Genomic DNA, 18,628 nt, shown 5'->3' with positions numbered 1-18,628 from the left:
AATATCTCTGATTATTTTACATTTGGTTTCTTTGTTTATACATCATGTTTATGGTCACATGTCAGATATAGTGTAGTATTTTTTCATCCAGTTGATCTATTAAAGCGTGTATTTTGTGACATCAGAAGAAAAGGGCCAATGCCTTTGAACAAGTTTGCAAAGAATTAATAATTACACACCTTGTAATTCATTCTCACGCCAAGCTTCTTCACATTGAGCAACAAGTGTGTGGATCTGGTGTTTTATACTATTTTTTCGCTGACACAACATCAGTCAGGTGCTATGGTGGCTCAGTGGGTAGCACTGTCGCCTCACAGGAAGAAGGTCCTGGGTTCGATTCCCTGGTGGAGCGGTCCAGGTCATTTCTATGTGGAGTTTGCTTGCTTTCCCTGGGTCTGTGTGGGTTTCCATCAGGAGCTCCGGTTTCCTCCCACATTACATAGACGTGCAAGTGAGGTAAATTGGAGATACAAAATTAACCATGACTGTGTTTGACATTAAACTACCTGTCCTGTCATGAATGTAACCAAAGTGTGTAAAACGTGACGTTAAAATCCAAATAAATAAATAATTACAACAATTCTTAAAACTAGATTAAAGAGGACTCCTAGTAAGCTGCAAAAGCATTTTCAGGCTGTTAAAAAAGGTGTCAATATGTGTCCAAATGTTCTGCACATAGGTTAATCGACTATCTGGTACAATGACTGCTTTGTGTATGACGGTTTGAATTGTATCATCATTGAAATAACCAGTCAGGTGTTTAGTTTCACTTTCACTTTGGTGAACGGAAGGTAACAGCACATTATTGTGTTATTGGCAGAAACTTGTTATTTATATTGAATCTAAATGTGATAAATCAAGCAATTCTTCTTCTAATCACAACAGAATGGTGATAAATAGTAAGTATTTAGTAACAACCAGGGTTTATATCGAGAATCACCTAAAGATAGTAAATGTGCGCAATGAAATCATCCGTCGTTTATCTGCACTGCTGGTTCTGGATGAAGTCAGTAACGAGGAGCTGTGTGAAGTCAAAGTGCTTCTGTGTCCGATCGTTTCTCGGGCTGGAACTGATATTGAAGCGGCTCTCTGTGGCCTGTCAGGTGAGTAACAACAACAACGTGGTCAAGATCCTGCAAATGTCAAAGCATGTTCAGCATTTCAAACCAAGTGTGGTTGTCCTGTACACTTTACGAGGTGTAACAGCAGCAGCAGGGTGAGCCAAAATGGTGTACTTGTACTTTACCCTCATCTCTCCAAAAAGAACAACAAACATGTTTTGTTGCTGGTTAGGTTAGATTGGGTTATGCATGGATTTGTAGTAAAATTTATTTTTGTAATATATTTATTTTTGTCAGTCTTATTTCATTAATTCATGCACATATAATGCTTGTGTATGTAATATATGTGTACATTATACCTACAGAGGATTCAGATAGTATCCAGACATCTTGACTTTAAAACAATTTGTTGTGGTTTAAAAGTTTTTTTTAATGCATTTTCTTCCTTTTTCTCCCGATTTTTTCAGCGCGTCCAATTTTTACCCAATTGCGTTACGCTTCCTCTGTACTGGTGCCGACCCCCGCCCGATTGAGAACAGTGAACTGACACACGCCCCCTCCGACACATGAGCAGTACCCGACTGCATCTTCACACCTGCACGAGTCGAGTCCATATGCGATCAGCCTTGTGCACGGAGAGCCACACTCTGATCAGCATTATTCCTTTACTCTGTGCAGACGCCATCAATCAGCCAGCAGAGGTCGTAGTTACATCAGATATGAGGTCCCCATCCGGCTCCCTACCCTGGATGAACAACAGCCAAACGTTATAGCCGCCCAGCCCAGCCGGATGGCAGAGCTAAGATTCGATACGATATATTCGAAATCCCAGCTCTGGTGTGTTAGCGTGTTTTACCACTGCGCCACCTGAGTGGCAAGTTTTTTAAAAGGTATAAAAATCAGAAACGAAAATCTCTAATTTGCAAGTATTGGCAACAATTAAAGCCACACATCTTATTGGATATTTTTCAAAAATCTTTGTTCCCCTGGATTGGAGCGGTTTGTCCCATTCTTCATGTCCCATTCTTCAAGCTCCATCAGATTGGATAGCAAGTGTCAATAAACTACCTTCTTTAGGTCTATCCATACAGTACAAGTACAAGAAAAATTTTCCAATGTTTCCACTGACCAACAATTGTATTTTACAAGCAATGCTTGCAAAAAAAAAGTTGGGACAGAAGCATCAGATGATACTGATCTCTGTGTAAACTAGTGATGTGTCAGAAAGGGCGTGTGTTAGATACGACCCTCTTTAGTTAGGGTAGGGGACTGCAGCAGTTGAGGAGAGATACAAATGGGTACTTGGGTATGACTAGATTGAGAGAAAAAGTAAAAATGCATACATAGAATAATAATAATAATAACATTTCTTTGTTGAATAAAAGTACTTGCATAAGTTCTCTATAACCTATTGTCTACTGTACCCATTTGTTACACATGCCATATGTGTCCCATAGAGTTGCTTGCAGCCTGAAAGAGGAGAAACCCTTTTCTTAATTTCCCTTCCTCAGACACGGCCAACTGTGTTTGTTGAGTGCTTAGCCAGACCGCTAGCACCGCTGAGACTCGAACTTGGTAGCTCGAGCTCTGTGCTAGCATATACGACTACCACCTTCATTAGTTTTATTTTGACGAGTAAACTTATATAAAAGCCATTATTAACAATTTGACATGCTGTGTAAAATACTGGAGTATAACAGGAATTACATATACAGGATGAAATTGAGTGTAATAAATTATTCACCCCTATTTCCACCTTCTAGCTGATAAGCCCACCGTAGTGATAGTGCTGCACCACACCTTCGATCCTGATTCCACTGTACCGTGTAGCAGCAGATATGACAAGCACAATCTGATGATGGTAGATGTCCTGTTCCATGAGGATGAGGGACTGCTGAAGGGACCAAAGAATAATGAATCGTACAACAAAACAGCCAATTTCCTCAAACAACACGGTCACCAATCTTTAGTAAGTAACCCTGAGCAGAGAATGTGTTTATATGATTTGCTAATATGAAATGATCTTTTACTCTAATCATTAATATGTTGCAGAAACCTGATAAAAAAGTTTTACTGGTCAGTATTTTGGAAAACATTTCATCTGATTTGCCTAAAACTGGAGCATATGCGTGGAGCCTGATTAAGATACTTCTCATAATAATCAAAGCTGTTAACGTTAACAAGCAGGTAAAACATACTTTTTATTATAACATTTATTTACTTAATTATTACACATGTATTTTGTTTTAAACTGAAGTGTCGTATTATGTGTTGTAGGTATCCAACAAAAAAGAGCCATGGTCCAAAACATTAATGTATTCCTTTAGAAAGCACTGGTTCCTTTGGATCGCATCCATGGCTGGTACTCTGTACATGGAAGTATGTATGCATACATTGTGGTTTTCATTCCAGAAGCATCTACACCGATCAGCCATAACATTAAAACCACCTCCTTTTTTCTACACTCACTGTCAATTTTATCAGCTCCACTTACCATATAGAAGCACTTATTACAATTACTGACTGTAGTCCATCTGTTTCTCTGCATGCTTTTTAACCTGCTTTTACTCTGTTTTTCAATGGTCAGGACTCCTACAGGACCACCACAGTGCAGGTATTATTTAGGTGGTAGATCATTCTCAGCTGGATATTCTTGGTTAGTGGACTATTCTCAGTCCAGCAGTGACAGTGAGGTGTTTAAGAACTCCAGCAGTGCTGCTGTGTCTGATCCACTCATACCAGCACAACACACACTAACACACCACCACCATGTCAGTGTCACTGCAGTGCTGAGAATGATCCACCACCTAAATGATACCTGCTCTGTGGGGGTCCTGATCATTGAAGAACAGGGTGAAAGCGGTTAAAAAAGTATGTAGAGAAACAGATGGACTACAGTCAGTAATTGTAGAACTACAAAGTATTTCTATATGGTAAGTGGAGCTGATAAAATGTACAGTGAGTATAGAAACAAGGAGGTGGTTTTAATGTTATGGCTGATCGGTGTATAACAGATACATTTTTAAGCCATTTTAAAGATACTGTGGTCAAAGCCAAAGAAGGTTCAACTCAATACTAATGCACATGGTTTTAAGATGGAATGTCTATCAAGCTCATGGTTAGGTGTCCACATACTTCTGATCCCGAAGTGTACCTGCTGGTGGGCCTCGAGAATTGGTGTGTAGCTGTTGATAAATAAAAACAAATAATTAATATGATTTATTTTTTTCATAATGAAGTTCTGGTAAGCTATGATACAAAGCTTTTCAACAATATGTCAGTCTGACCTTATTACTAATAATATTCAAAGAAACATTGAACATGTAAATGAACAAGCTGATCTTGCTATTACAACATCTAGCTAAAGAGTTCTGTGTTTAGTGGGTGGCCAAGGAAAGATGAGTGAAATATATATGTTTTAATAAGACACCTTCCTAAGTTTATTAATTCATACTTATAATTGTTTAATACATTTTACAAGACATTCTTTTTAATTTGTCCTACATTGTATTGAAAAATACATTATTTTCAATATCTCTCTAGTTGTATTTTTTATTTTTTATTTTAATATTTTAAAATGATTTTTAAAATTGCTTATTTTTGTTCATGTAGATTAAGATTGCTGTTTTATGTTGCAGGAAGCCTGTAAACAACATTCACAGCCCAAGAACATCACAGACCGCTGTAGGAACTATTGGCCTCTGTGGACTGCGTGCACGGCTGTTACTGTACATGCTGCGGTATGTATGCATGAATATCTGGTTCATTTTATTTGTTCATTTCATTTTCATCAGCTTTATCCTGGTCAGGGTTGCGACAGACACAGTTTCACCAGTGAACTATAAGCAGAAGGCTGGAATACCCTGGATACGCCTACTTTCCCCATTGAATCAAAAATGGCTGTCGTGTTAGTAATATCTGCCAGATTGTTTTCATTTTATATGGATGTTTCCTTACTTTTGACACCTGACAATGAGCTTATTGGACATCCAGTTTCAAAAACAAATGGTATTTAAATAGATAGTTCAAAGAATGGCAAAGTTTTGTCTTACGTCTTGAAGGTTTTCTTTGGGTCATTTAGTGAAAGTCACAACACTTGTAACCTTGACTTGAGTTATGAGATCTGCAGTATGACTGTTGTTTGGTATTTGTTGGTGATGAAAAGAAGGCTGGTCTATAGAATCCACAATTAATGCCAACTTTATAGTGGTTATAGTTTTATGGGATGGTCTGTACTAAAATTACACATCCCTAAATGTTTTAAATGTTGTATCAACATGTTTTTTTTCTATTATACAGTATTTTAATTAAAAACAACTATTGTGAGATTTATATCCACTTGTCCTGTTTGCATTACACAGAAGAGAAAGAAGAGAGTTACTTTTTACTTGAGTAGATTTTTAAACTAGTAATTTTACTTGTACTTAAGTAAAAAATCATTAAAGTAATAGTACTTTTACTTGAGTACAATATTTTAGTACTCTTTCCACCTCTGAGTATATTTGTGTTAATTTGTGCCAGTTTGTTTTAAACCAAAGAATTACCTCATATGTCGCAGGTATTTAACAAAGCTTCACTGACCAAGAGAATCCTGAACTCCATCAAGAGACATTTGGATCTTTGGGCTGCATGCATGGCCATTGATCTGAGGGCTGAAGTATGTATGTGTAAACAGTGGGTGATTATTACTGAAGCATACTGAGAAAGATGTATGTCATGTTAGTCTTAACAAGGAATTTAATCGATTTCAGGAATTATTTAGAGTATTCAGAGTAAATATTAAAGTTTATTTAAATCAATGCAATCATTTTATGTTGCAGGAACCCTGCAGAGAGGTATCAGAGCCCAGGAAAATCATGAACTACTTTAAGAAGTATTGGCCATTCTGGACTGCGTGCATGACCATTACACTGAATTATGCGGTATGTACATGACTGAAAACAGTGTAGCCAAATTATATAAATACAAATGATGGCTAGTTTATAATTCTGATTATACCAATATTTAATTACACAGTGGTATCTCTGTGGTTAAGGTACTGGACTAGTTATAGGGTCCAAGTGCCATCACTGACAGGTTGCCACTGTTTCCTTTAACCCAAAATTGTTTGGATTATCTATGTAATGAATTTACAAGACATTAATGAATTTATTTAAAGCCAAGTAATGTTTTCCATATGTTGCAGGTCCACAAACGTCTGAAAAGGTCCAGAAACACAGTGTTATAGTTGTTATTCTACACAATAGTGTATGTATATATCATTTGTTGTTAATTTGACTAAAAGCATGTGTATCTGAATGATACACCAAAACACAAACTATTTAAAGTAATAAAACCATTGTAATACATTTTTAATAACTATTTCTACACATGAATATATGTTGGACTAATTAAGTTTGTTATGTTACAGGAGCCTCAAGAACAAGATTCACAACCCAAACTTAAACAAGCGTCTACGGCTTGTCTGTGTGAACTCTAAACTAAAGGATGCTATGTAATTGTCCAGTGTGCTGTATGCTTTACACCAGATGTAACAGGACTCATGTATGACAGAAAGGTTCACTTTTGGTTTATCAATCCAGAGAACATTATTTTAAAAATGCTCAATGGTTATTACAGTGTTTTATTTTTACTAAAAATAAGCTGTTCCTTTTGCTAAGCATTGTTAGCAAGTTTTCTGACACTGCATTTTCTCAACGAATAACAATGTCTGCCTAATCTCTAAGTGATGGTTACACTTTACAGGGTCGGCAGTAATCAAGCCTGGGTGTACCAAGTCTAATTAAATCCAATTATTAATTTATTTGGTTAATGGTTGGTTGAGTAACTAGAGTAAAGGCAGTTGTAGCCTAGTGGTCAAGTTACTGGACTAGTAATCGAAAGATTGCCGGTTCAAGCCCCACCACTGCCAGGTTGCCACTGTTGGGCCCTTGGGCAATGCCCTTAACCTTTAATTGCTTAGGCAATATACTGTCACAGTTCTGTATGTCGCTTTGGATAAAAGCGTCTGCTAAATGCTGAAAATGTAAATGTAGAGGAACAATTACTTCTCACACAGGATTCGTTGGTTCTATAAACGTTTTTCTTTAATGAAATGATAATTTTTAATAACTGTATATTGTGTTCAATCATTGAGCTTGTGTTGTGTTGTGCCTAAGTTTCAGGGGCTGAATCCTGGGCTGGGCTCACAAATACAGAAGGTGCACGGCATAGCGTGAACCTAGCCATCTGGGGTGGGGGGCATCATAACAGTGCACCCTCAGTGCCAGTCCCAAGCCCAGATATATAGGAAAGCTGTATCAGGAAAGATGTCTGTTGAACATAAACTGTGACAAATCACATATGCAGATGAATGATTAATACATTGTTGAAACTTCTAACAGGAGCAGCTAAAAGGAATCATTTAGTTTCACTCAGTGTTTACTTTAGTTTGGTTGTTCTTGCCACGGGGTGTTACACCATGGTAAACTTGGCTCTGTCCCAACTTTAATGTGCTACAGGCAACAGATTTTAAATGTGTTTATACATGTATGTGTACAAACTACAATTGAGTTGTTTAAACATTAGATTTTTTCTTTTTGTACTTTTGTTTTACTTTTGTGCAAATAAACATTATGATTAAGGTTTTCTGAATAATGTGTTAATAATTGTAAAAAAAAAAAAAAACCCAAACAAAAAGACTGTTACTTTGTCATGAATATACTGAGCAGATCTTTACTTTCACTTTCATTTTCGGACTGTTATTCTGTGCGCTTCTAACACAAGAGAATGTCAAGGTTTGTTTATTAGAGGATTTATTTTTGTTATTTTCAGGGGGTTTAATTAGGTACATTGTATTGTATGAAATGGGGGTCTCCAGTAGCAAGATTTTTGTTGAACATCGGTCTAACAGGTTTATCTGTGGGGTCCGTGATGGAATAATCCGAGCTTTGTGTACATGTAGAGAAATTACTCTTGTGGATCATGAGGAGCTGTGTAATGTCAAAGTGATTTTGTGTCCGATCGTTTCTCGGGCTGGAACTGATATTGAAGCAGCTTTCGGTCGCCTGTCAGGTGAGAAATATCAGTAAAAACACGCACTGAGCCCTAAATTCTTTCTGCTGTTTACAATAAGTCTCATTTACTGACTGGATACTGAAGTCCATCCATCCATGCGTATATTCTTGTGTGTATGTCCATGTTAATTCCTGGTTTATTCATTTCATTTACATGTTCTCCCTGTGTCTGCGTGGGTTTCCTCTGGGAGCTCCGGTTTCCTCCCACAGTCCAAAAACATGCAGTCAGGTTAATTGGAGCCATGGAATTGCCCTATAGGTGAATGGGTGTGTGTATGTGTGTGTGTCTGCCCTGCGATGGACTGGCGCCCCGTCCAGGGTGTTACTGTGTGCCCATTGAAAAGTTGGGATAGGCTCCAGCACCCCCACCCCGTGACCCTAACTGGATTAGCGGTTAAGAAAGTGAGTGAGTAATTATCTCACCATGCCAATCTGACCAGAATGTGGACAAGTTCATGGTAATAAAAAGCTCCAGATTAGTAAATGTATATTTAAACCATCAGTGTAAACGAAACCAAAAGTCTCCTACATTTACTTTGACTTTTATTTCATTGCAGACAGTATGAAGTATTTTTCTGGTCAACTTTATTTGATTAGTTAATTTACATCAATGTGTTTCAGGACTGCAACACATTCCAACAGTAGTTGCGACTGGGACAATTTAGGGCTAGTAAAGAGGTAACAAATGTAAATAATGATGTGATTACAAACTGGTGGCGTCAACAGGTGATTTTAATCATGATATCATACAAAAGCAGCATCCACGATAAAGCAAAACTACATCCTGCACACATTACTAAGGCATGGCTGCAGAAGAAGAGGGTATTGGCCTGTCTGCAGTCCTGACCTGTCCCCAGTAGACACATTGACATCCCTGTACTGCTACCCACCTGTAGACAAGTTTGCAGGAAGAACATGACAAATTAACACCTGAAATGAACACCGCGCTTGATTTATTCAGTGCCAAAACATTTTTTAATTCTTGTGAGACAGAATGGCAGCATTGCAAAGTGGTAAATGCTTTACCGTACCCATATTTTTGGAATGTGTTGCAGGCCTGAAATGCAAGAATGGCTGTATATGAAGATGACCAACGGAATATAACAATATAAAAATAGTTTAGGGAACTGAATAGTTCAATTAAATGTTTTAATTGTGGTGCTGGACTGGAGGTAAATGCTGACAGCTAAAAGTGAAATTCATCTACATCATATAAATCATTTTGTTTCTATTCTTTAACTAGCGTTTGGGGTATTAGGCTTTTTCCAGTATTGCGTTACCTCGTCTACATTTATATTAATAATTTAAAGAAACCTCCAGCTTGTGTAAACGTTTTGGGACAAAATGTAAGGCAGCGGTAATTCATTCACATTAATTTACCATGTTTTGTAGTTGCAGTTTGCATTATAATAAAATGGTTGACTTTCCTGCAATTAATTCATCTGTCCTGTTTTGAAGCTCTAGACAACAAACCCACCTTAATGATGGTGCTGCACAACACCTTCGACCCTGATACCATGGTCCCGAACAGTAGCAGATATGACAGGGAAAATCTGATGATGGTGGACGTCCTGTTCTGTGAAGACCAAGGATTGCTGAAATGTCCAAAAAACAACGAAGCATTCAGCAAGGCAGTACATTACATAAAGAAAAATGCATCCACACTTCCTGTGAGTATTAATGACCAGAGAAAATATAAAGGTGTTATAACTGTAAATGACATTTTTCTAAAACCAAATGGTGTCATGTTTTAGGTATGCTGGGGATGTATTTCCTGGATCCTGTATTCTTTCAAGAGGCCTCCTTTCAATGTAAGTGGTCTGTTGATCAGTGGACTGTGCAATGGATCTGGGATATATATCATTTAAAAAATCCATCTTCAGCAATTACCAGTTAACAGAATTAAGTTATTTGTAGCTAGAAGGCCGTGTGATCACAGAAGACATACCACTTATGTTCCATGCAATACAGCAAGCTTGATATTTGGTTAGAAATGAGTGTGGTTTTATTGTTTGATTATATAACTGCATTTTTGGTAATATATTTAATTTAGCCCAACATCACAAACTGAAAACAAGTATGTACCAGGTCTGATACATGGACCAGATCTGCTGTGGAGACCTAAATATGGTAGCAGCTAAAAGAAAATAAGAATGTGAACTAAATGACTGAAGCAGGAAGTGATCAAGTATATTAAACACACCTGCACGTTGTGTGACTGTAAAAACCTACAATGTGTGATTAATATGTGATTAAATAAGCAGAAAATGGCAGAAAATTAGCAGTTCCTAATGCTGTTCTCTCCAATCCACTAGGTGTCAGCATTTCATTGTATTATATATTGTATGGGACAATAATTAATAATAAAATGTCTCAGAAATGAACAAGAATACGTGTGTTTATTTGTTTCGAATATTCATTTAATATTACAGTTGAAAACACTACTCAGAACCCGAGTTCAAACCTTGCCAACAAATCTAAGATTGAGCTCTAAGATGAACTCCTGTATGAAGCTGCACTGCATTAAATAAACATGCAATGTGTGCATTTATGGGCGAAGTATCATCTTAAAGTCATAATAATTAATAATGATCGAAATTCAGTAGACTAATATTTTAATACAGTGCAGTGAAAGTTTTTGCCCCATCCTGGTTTCTCAATTATTACATATTATACACTGATCAGCCATAACATTAAAACCACCTCCTTGTTTCTACACTCACTGTCCATTTTATCAGCTCCACTTACCATATAGAAGCACTTTGTAGTTCTACAATTACTGGCTGTAGTCCATCTGTTTCTCTGCATGCTTTGTTAGCCCCCTTTCATGCTGTTCTTCAATGTTCAGGACCACCACAGAGCAGGTATTATTTAGGTGGTGGATCATTCTCAGCACTGCAGTGACACTGACATGGTGGTGGTGTGTTAGTGTGTGTTGTGCTGGTATAAGTGGATCAGACAGAGCAGCGCTGCTGGAGTTTTTAAATACCGTGTCCACTCACTGTCCACTCACTGTCCACTCTATTAGACACTCCTACCTAGTTGGTCCACCTTGTAGATGTAAAGTCAGAGACGATCGCTCATCTATTGCTGCTGTTTGAGTCGGTCATCTTCTAGACCTTCATCAGTGGTTACAGGACGCTGCCCATATATATACGCTGATATATTTTTGGTTCCTGGACTATTCTCAGTCCAGCAGACACAGTGAGGTGTTTAAAAACTCCAGCAGCGCTGCTGTGTCTTATCCATTCATACCAGCACAACACACACTAACACACCACCACCATGTCAGTGTCACTGCAGTGCTGAGAATGATCCACCACCTAAATAATACCTGCTCTGTGGTGGTCCTGGGAGAGTCCTGACCATTGAAGAACAGCATGAAAGGGGGCTAACAAACAGAGAAACAGATGGACTACAGTCAGTAATTGTAGATCTACAAAGTGCTTCTATATGGTAAGTGGAGCTGATAAAATGGACAGTGAGTGTAGAAACAAGGCGGTGGTTTTAATGTTATGGCTGATCGGTGTACGTTTCAGATCTCCAGACTAATGTTATGTTAGATGAGGACATCTTGCATAAAAACAGTTCTTTTAAATTATTATTTTACATATTTAAGGGGATAAAACTTATGCAACACCTATGCAACTCATGAAAAAGTATTCCCACCCCAAACCCAATAACTGATTGTGCCACATTAGCAAGCAGGAAAAGATTTCTGACCCACTGTTTTTGGAAAATATTAGATACATCTTTAGGATCCACTTTGTTAGAAGTGTTTTTTTTTTCTTTTTGGCACAAGCAAGTGATAATGTTGGTGGACAGACCTGGGAGAAAGAACATGGGCAGTACCAAATAAAAGAAAATAATAAAACAAACAACACTATGCTGTATGTTTAGGCTCTAACCACTTACAAAAGCTAATTGCTACCCTAGGCTAAACTACCAAAACTACAAGGGGTGGTACCTGCCCTTTAACCTAGTGTGTCTATACATTTACATAACTACATGCACAATGCATGTATGCACAATGTAGACCATGAAGACCATTTTTGCACAGTGTTTTTAGGGTGGGATCATGAATGCCAACCTTATTATATTACACCTCAATGATACATGATCCTCTTGTTTGGAAAAAACACAAGCAAGATCACCACAGTTGTGTCTGCCCCCATCCAGTCAGCTATAGCTTAACCTCAGAGTTGGCTATAACGTGTTCAGACCTAAACACTTTATGAAGACCACACACAGAATACTGCACTAAAAATGGACATTCCTTTTCACCATGGATGGCTCATTGGGCAAGGTTAAAGCAGCCAACAAAAGCATATATGGCTATAAAATAGAGCAGGGTTAGGAGAGTGTTAGAAAAGAACTGCTGTGATGCAAGCAGAGATGGTGCACACATGGGATTGCTTGGCTAGTGGACTCAGTGCTGGTGTGCTGGTGATAATTATTATTAATATTAAACATGATTCTCATTAAGCGATTATTTAGCATTCACTTGAGTATGGTAAACATATTAACTTAACTTTGATTGAATCAGTCACCACATACTTCACACTTCATTTCATGCTTCATTTACCATCGAAATACTTTACCCCACTGATTAACCTCAGAGACCTCTGACAGCTTTAATTACCACTCAACAGAGTCCTAGTGAGATTCTTTAGCCGTCCAGCTGACAGCAGAAATCCCTTTGGCACAAACCATCAAATTTCTAAAGAACCATGCAATGTTTTGTTCAGCATGATTCATTCCGGTCTCTGGAGCCGTACTGTGCACTGTTCTTTACTCCCCGTGCAGAACAAACGAGTGTAGACCGAGAGACTAGTGTTGAAATATGTTTTACCATGTATTGCAGTACAATGAAACAGAATGAAGTCTGGCATCGTTTTGCTAAAATAATCATGGTCTTATTGGGATCCGTCACATTAATGACAGCATGTGTATCTCTAAAATCCCAATTTACCCAAATTTACCAAAGTCACCCAGGCCATGAGCACTGATGCACCCCAGTGCAATGACATATGTTGGCTTTTGCACCTTTTATTAATACCAGTCTGGATGGTCCTTTTCATTGTTGGCACAGAGAACCTGATGTCCATTTTCCTGAGATGAGCTCATGCTCAGAGATATGATTATTGAGTTTCAATTGCATTTCCTGATGCAGCACAGGACTGTGTTAAGTGAAAACAGTTTTCTGAAGTACTCCTGAATGCATGTGGCCATATTTATCACAGTAGCATCATGGTTTCTCATGCATTGTTGTCTGATGGCTCAAAGGTCACAGACATTTAACAGTGGTTTGTCACTGTCCTAGATGGACTGAGATCTCTCAAGGATCTTCTATGGATCTTTTTACAATATTATGAGCAGTAGATGGTGAAAGACTTCATTATTTGAATTCTTACATTGAGAAATGTTTTTTGGAACATTGTTGATTATATAATTATTTAAGAACAGGAAATTGCGCGACAGCTGAATTGTCTCTCAGCATATTGACCACCTATTAATTTGTATACTTTGTAATAGGCACAGTCAAACTAACTTTATTTATTAGGACACTTAACGAGGTATTGATTAAATGGTTACCTCAACCAAATCTTAATATTTTAACCAGAAAGTAACAATAATTTCCTCAGACACAGTAAATTGTGTCTGTTGTGTGCCTGACCAGGCTGGTAGCACTGGTGAGACTTGTACTTGGGTCTCCCTGATTGTGGTGATGCCACTAAAACACCTAAAACAAACAACAATGTGAACGTTTGTCATAAAAACTTACAACTTGTTGTTGTGGCTTAAAATAAATACAAGTACAGTTTGCACCATCTCTGAAATCATACACATAATCAACTTAATGGCAACACAAACAACATAGAAGTGGGAAACGATGGCATTGCTGAGCTCAGTTCCCATAAACCCACTAACAGCGGCACAAGAGACTGAGAGGAGACAGCAGAGGCGTTTATAATAGCAGAAACCCACCAGCATTGTCCTCCCAGTGCAATTATAAAAAGAATAAAAGTGTAGGTCTAAAAATGGAGACCAGGCTCCGTCAGTTTTCTGCTGAGTAAATCATGTGGTTGTCTGTCAGAAACTGGAGAAAGGAGCAGGACATGACTGGATACCTGAGCTAACAGAGTCCAGATGCTGCTGCTGCTGCGCTGGAGAAGGTCAACAGATGTATGTGGATGAAATTAAATCTGCTTTACTTCCAGCCACACACCCAAGACCCCTTCAGAGAGGAGTGAGCAGAAAAAGTAGCTGTATAGCTGTAGCTATATAATGGAAAAGAGGGATGAATTCAACACAGATGAACTTGGTGACATAAAGCCTGTGATAAGTTAAAGACAGACTGTTCGATAATTAATCTAAATGTAGGTAAAATCTGTGTATGTGTGGCCATGACTGTTTTAGACATATGGTTGTGACCTCTTTTACCCTTGCAGAGACTTTACAGAGATCACAGAGGTGCTGTAGATCATCAGAGTAGAAACGACAGAACCTTTTCAGACCAGCTGTGCTGCACCATGTTGTGCAGACTGTATCATTAAGAACATCTGTGTGGTGTGTGTTTAACTTCAGAGTGATGCAGTAAAACGTGAAATAAAACTGTTCCAATAAAGGTGAGAGCGGTGCCACCGTGGGAAGAGTCAGTGGGATGCAATAAGTTTCCACTAAATGAAAAAAAGATCATCGTAGCAGAAAGCACGAGGACGATCTCTCAGACTTCTCTCTGCTTCTGTCTATTTAAACAGCTGTGTTGTGACTTTCACTTCTCAGGGCCTGATGTGGCACTAATGGAATACTGAGTCATAATTTCTGTGTGCTGTCAAAACGAACAAGAAAACACATTGATCAACTGCTCTCCCTCCGGGGGATGATTTGGGTTATGAATATTCTACAGTTTTGTTTGTATTCTAGTGTTTTCTATTTTTGTTTGTGCATTTTCTCCCTTTTAGCACGTCCAATTGCCCGATTGCGTCATGCTTCCTCTCCACCAATGCCGATCCCCGCTCTGATTGAGGAGAACAAAGCTAACCCACGCCCCCTCCGACACGTGGGCAGCAGCCGTATGCATCTTATCACCTACACTTTGACGAGTGCAATGCGGATCAGCACTGTGTATGGAGGGACACACCCTGATGGCACTCTTTTCCCGTCTCTGTGCAGGTGCCATCAATCAGCCAGCAGAGGTCGTAATTGCATTAGTTATGAGGAGGTCCTAACTGGCTTAATATCCCACCCCTATCTGAACAACAGGCCAATCGTTGTTCATGTGGCTGCTTAGCTCAGCTGGCAGGCAGAGCTGAGATTCGATACGATGTATCTGAGATCCCAGCTCTGGTGTTCTAGTGTGTGTTTTGCCACTGCACCACCTGAGCGACTCGTTTTCTAGTTTTTATGTGACTTATTAGTAATAATATTATTATTTAGTCTTTTGGCTGCTCCTGTATTAGGGGTCATGATACCTGATTTAGCACAGTTTTTACGCCAATTCCCTTCCTGACGCACCCCTTCTTTTTTTATCGGGGCCAGCACTAAGAGCGCACTGACCAGTGCACCTCTTTTTGGCTTGGCTGTTTGTCCACTTCCCCCTTAGACATAACAACTCATGTCTGTTTAGACACCCGACCAGCCGAGAGCACAGCTGATCTGAGCATTTTTTCTAAAGCTCTGGCATCACACAATATTTCTCTGCCATTACAACAGCCAGACTTGTACAGTACGTTCCCCTTATATAACTGGCTAACTGGACATTTTGGCTTGCTAGATGGACACTGGGTAGGTTAGATGCCCTTCTAAGATAAATACTTCACGTTAACCTAAGAAAAGAATTTGTTTTAAGATTCCACCCTTTACCCATCATGCTCTGTAATGTATTTATTTATGTTTTCCCACCAAGTGTCTTTAGGTTTTATTGCTTTAGACTTTAGTCAAATCTCTGCCTTACCTGTCATGTGATTGTGGACCCACAGTTGAAACTCAATGAGAGGGGTCAGTGACTGCTTAATATGGCAAAGAAAACCAACCGGAGCTGGAATGCATCCGTATAGTTCGTGTGAGGTTTTCATCTGGAATATGGGTGCTGTTGAGCACAGCCAAGCAAGCAACACTGGCTGTGTGTGAGAAAGAAACAAATACAAGAAGAAGGTTTAGTAGAATTGGCTCTACAGACTGATGACTGATGTTTATGAGTTCAGCTTGTATTAGCACATTTTCTTCTATTTTCTCTATTCTAGCACATACCTGAGAAGTCAGATCAGGGAAACACGTCCTAATCTGCACATGAGACAATGTAAATGCTAACATTAGATACAGTTCACCTAAAGAAGAATAAGAACAAGATGCAGTGACTAGTTTATGGTCTGGTGCTGTTTAATTCAGCAGGCGTTCTGTTCTGAACGGAGGGACGACGCCATGCCCTGCTGCTGTTCTCAGTTTTCTTGTTTAAAATCGAAGGAGTTGGAAATTTCCTGCACCATGTCATCTATGACAAGAAACAGCAGGTGAAGATTAGCAGAACATGCGTACAGGACGCAGTGGATTTATAATAATGATGTTTACAGATCTGAAATGCTTCTGCCAGATGTTTTTCACATCCTAGATGCTCCATATTTTATAAGAGTCATGGAATAATACACAAAACTATTACAGAATGCAAATTTTGAATACAATTTTAGGTATACTAAAAATTACTTCTTTTCATTCATTCATTCAGTCTGTTTTACCACCGCTTTATCCTGGTCAGGGTCACAGTGGAGCTGATCAATTGAGTAAAAAACAGGAAACACACTGGACAGGTCACCAGTCCATCACAGGAAATAAATCATTCTTATAAATCATAATTGCACCCAGGTGGCGCAGCGGAATATTCCGCTAGCACACCAGCGCCGAGATTCTGAACTCCTCGGTTCGAAACTCGATGTTGCCACCGGTCGGCTGGGCGCCATCTAGCAGACATAATTGGCGGTACTGCAGCAGACACGGTTCTGCTAGGGCGGGATGACCGGACTATGTGGGTGGGGTCTTCAAACGCTGTGTAAGGACCCTGATTGGCAGATAGAGAGGTGCCTGTGCAGATGCATAGGTAAAAAAGGGTACAGCAAAGGGCTGCGTGGGTTGGAGGAGGCGTGAGCAGCAATATACCCAACTCGACTGCAATCAGCAGCAGCGGAAGACAGATTGACTACGCTAAATCAGGAGAAAATGGGAGAAAACACACATACAGTAAAAATACATACATTACATACAGTAAAATATTTAACCTTCATTATCATTTCTATATTTTCCATATAAATGTATAGATCTAACATTAAAAAAATAATAATAAAGTCCAACTATATGATTTGATAAATTAGGATCAGCTTTAATATCACCTAATATACTTTTTTTAATATTACTGCACTCAGAGGAACGACAGATTCATGGAAACAGCTAAGCCACATAAAGCATGCACAGGACTTTTGGTTCTAATCTACATGAAAGATTTACGTCAGCGCCTCCCTGGCTTTACACTCGGCTAGAGAAAGCATCAGGAACCAGTTAAAGGTAATTGGCGGGAAGCCGTGAGCTCAGGCACTGACATAATCCACCATGTACTGGACCTTCATTACGTTCTGCAGTATTTTGTTTTGCATGTTGACACTGAGGGCAGCAGAAAAGCACCGGGCATGAGCTCATAACCGGCTGAAACAATCTGCTCACTGTTTCCTCTGTCAACACATTACTGCTTAAAAACCTTGTCTACTCAACCCAGAAAAATAAAGTTAGAGAAGTGGTCTCAGTGAATCGTAAAGTTCTCCAGGACACAAACAAGACTTGAAGAGAAAAACAGTTTGTTGTTTCTTCTGAGCTAAAAGACCAGTGATCTCACAGTTTAAACCTGGGTTCAAATCCCCAGTGGTGCTATCGGCTGGTTGGGCACAGAGATGGGGACTCGAGTCCGAGTCGCACGTAAGTTGCACACACAGCGACTTCAGACTCGACTCAGACTCGTTTCAAATGATTCGGACTCGACTCGTGACTCGCAAAAAATGACTTGTGGAGAGCAAAAGTCAGCAACATTAGTTACGTGTAACAATTATATATGTATAAATATGATCCGACATCATTCTGATCGTGTTATTTTCTGCTCTCTAATAATAATAACGCTCCGACCGTCTTAACCCGCAACGCACGCAATGGGTAAATGTTCCAGCCAGCTTCCGGCGAAGTGATGAAGCCCTACGTAGTGCACTTCACAGTAACAGATAATGTGAATGGAACGCTCCTACAGAATTGGCGCTTATGATTGTTAGAACCGCTTTCTGAACCAATCAGAGCTTCTGATTGTAATGTTTAGTAAGAAATGCTGTTATTTGCATGTATTTAGTTTGCAGCGTCACACAGATGATTGTAAATGAAATGCTTGATTGACTTTCTAACGAGTTCGTGTTTTACTTCACAACCGGGAAAAGTTTGGAGGTTTTTAATTATAAGCACATTTACAAAATAACGGATTCTATT

The 18,628-nt window shown here is 39.0% G+C and overlaps 1 protein-coding gene across 1 annotated transcript; it reads left to right on the top strand.

Annotated features, from left to right (window-relative positions):
- The first annotated feature begins 886 nt into the window (after positions 1-886).
- Positions 887-7,697, top strand: LOC134320494 (uncharacterized). The gene is made up of 9 exons (XM_063001901.1): positions 887-1,103; positions 2,825-3,030; positions 3,114-3,248; positions 3,339-3,440; positions 4,700-4,801; positions 5,620-5,718; positions 5,882-5,983; positions 6,247-6,308; positions 6,472-7,697. The coding sequence occupies exons 1-8, from the start codon at positions 887-889 to the stop codon at positions 6,286-6,288; spliced, it is 1,005 nt and encodes a 334-aa protein (XP_062857971.1). The 3' UTR covers positions 6,289-6,308; positions 6,472-7,697.
- Positions 7,698-18,628: the final 10,931 nt, after the last annotated feature.

The sequence above is a fragment of the Trichomycterus rosablanca genome, chromosome 9 (genome assembly GCF_030014385.1).
Source record: "Trichomycterus rosablanca isolate fTriRos1 chromosome 9, fTriRos1.hap1, whole genome shotgun sequence".
Taxonomy (NCBI): domain Eukaryota; kingdom Metazoa; phylum Chordata; class Actinopteri; order Siluriformes; family Trichomycteridae; genus Trichomycterus; species Trichomycterus rosablanca.
The sequence above is the reverse complement of the archived record's forward strand: the minus strand, read 5'-3'. Positions and strand labels throughout refer to the sequence as shown.

Excerpts from the sequence above, each read along its gene's own strand:
- LOC134320494 (XM_063001901.1), top strand. The coding sequence starts at position 887 with ATGGTGATAAATAGTAAGTATTTAGTAACAACCAGGGTTTATATCGAG. Across the intron at positions 1,104-2,824 it reads GGCTCTCTGTGGCCTGTCAG|CTGATAAGCCCACCGTAGTG; the intron begins GTGAGTAACAAC and ends TCCACCTTCTAG. Across the intron at positions 4,802-5,619 it reads CTGTTACTGTACATGCTGCG|GTATTTAACAAAGCTTCACT; the intron begins GTATGTATGCAT and ends CATATGTCGCAG.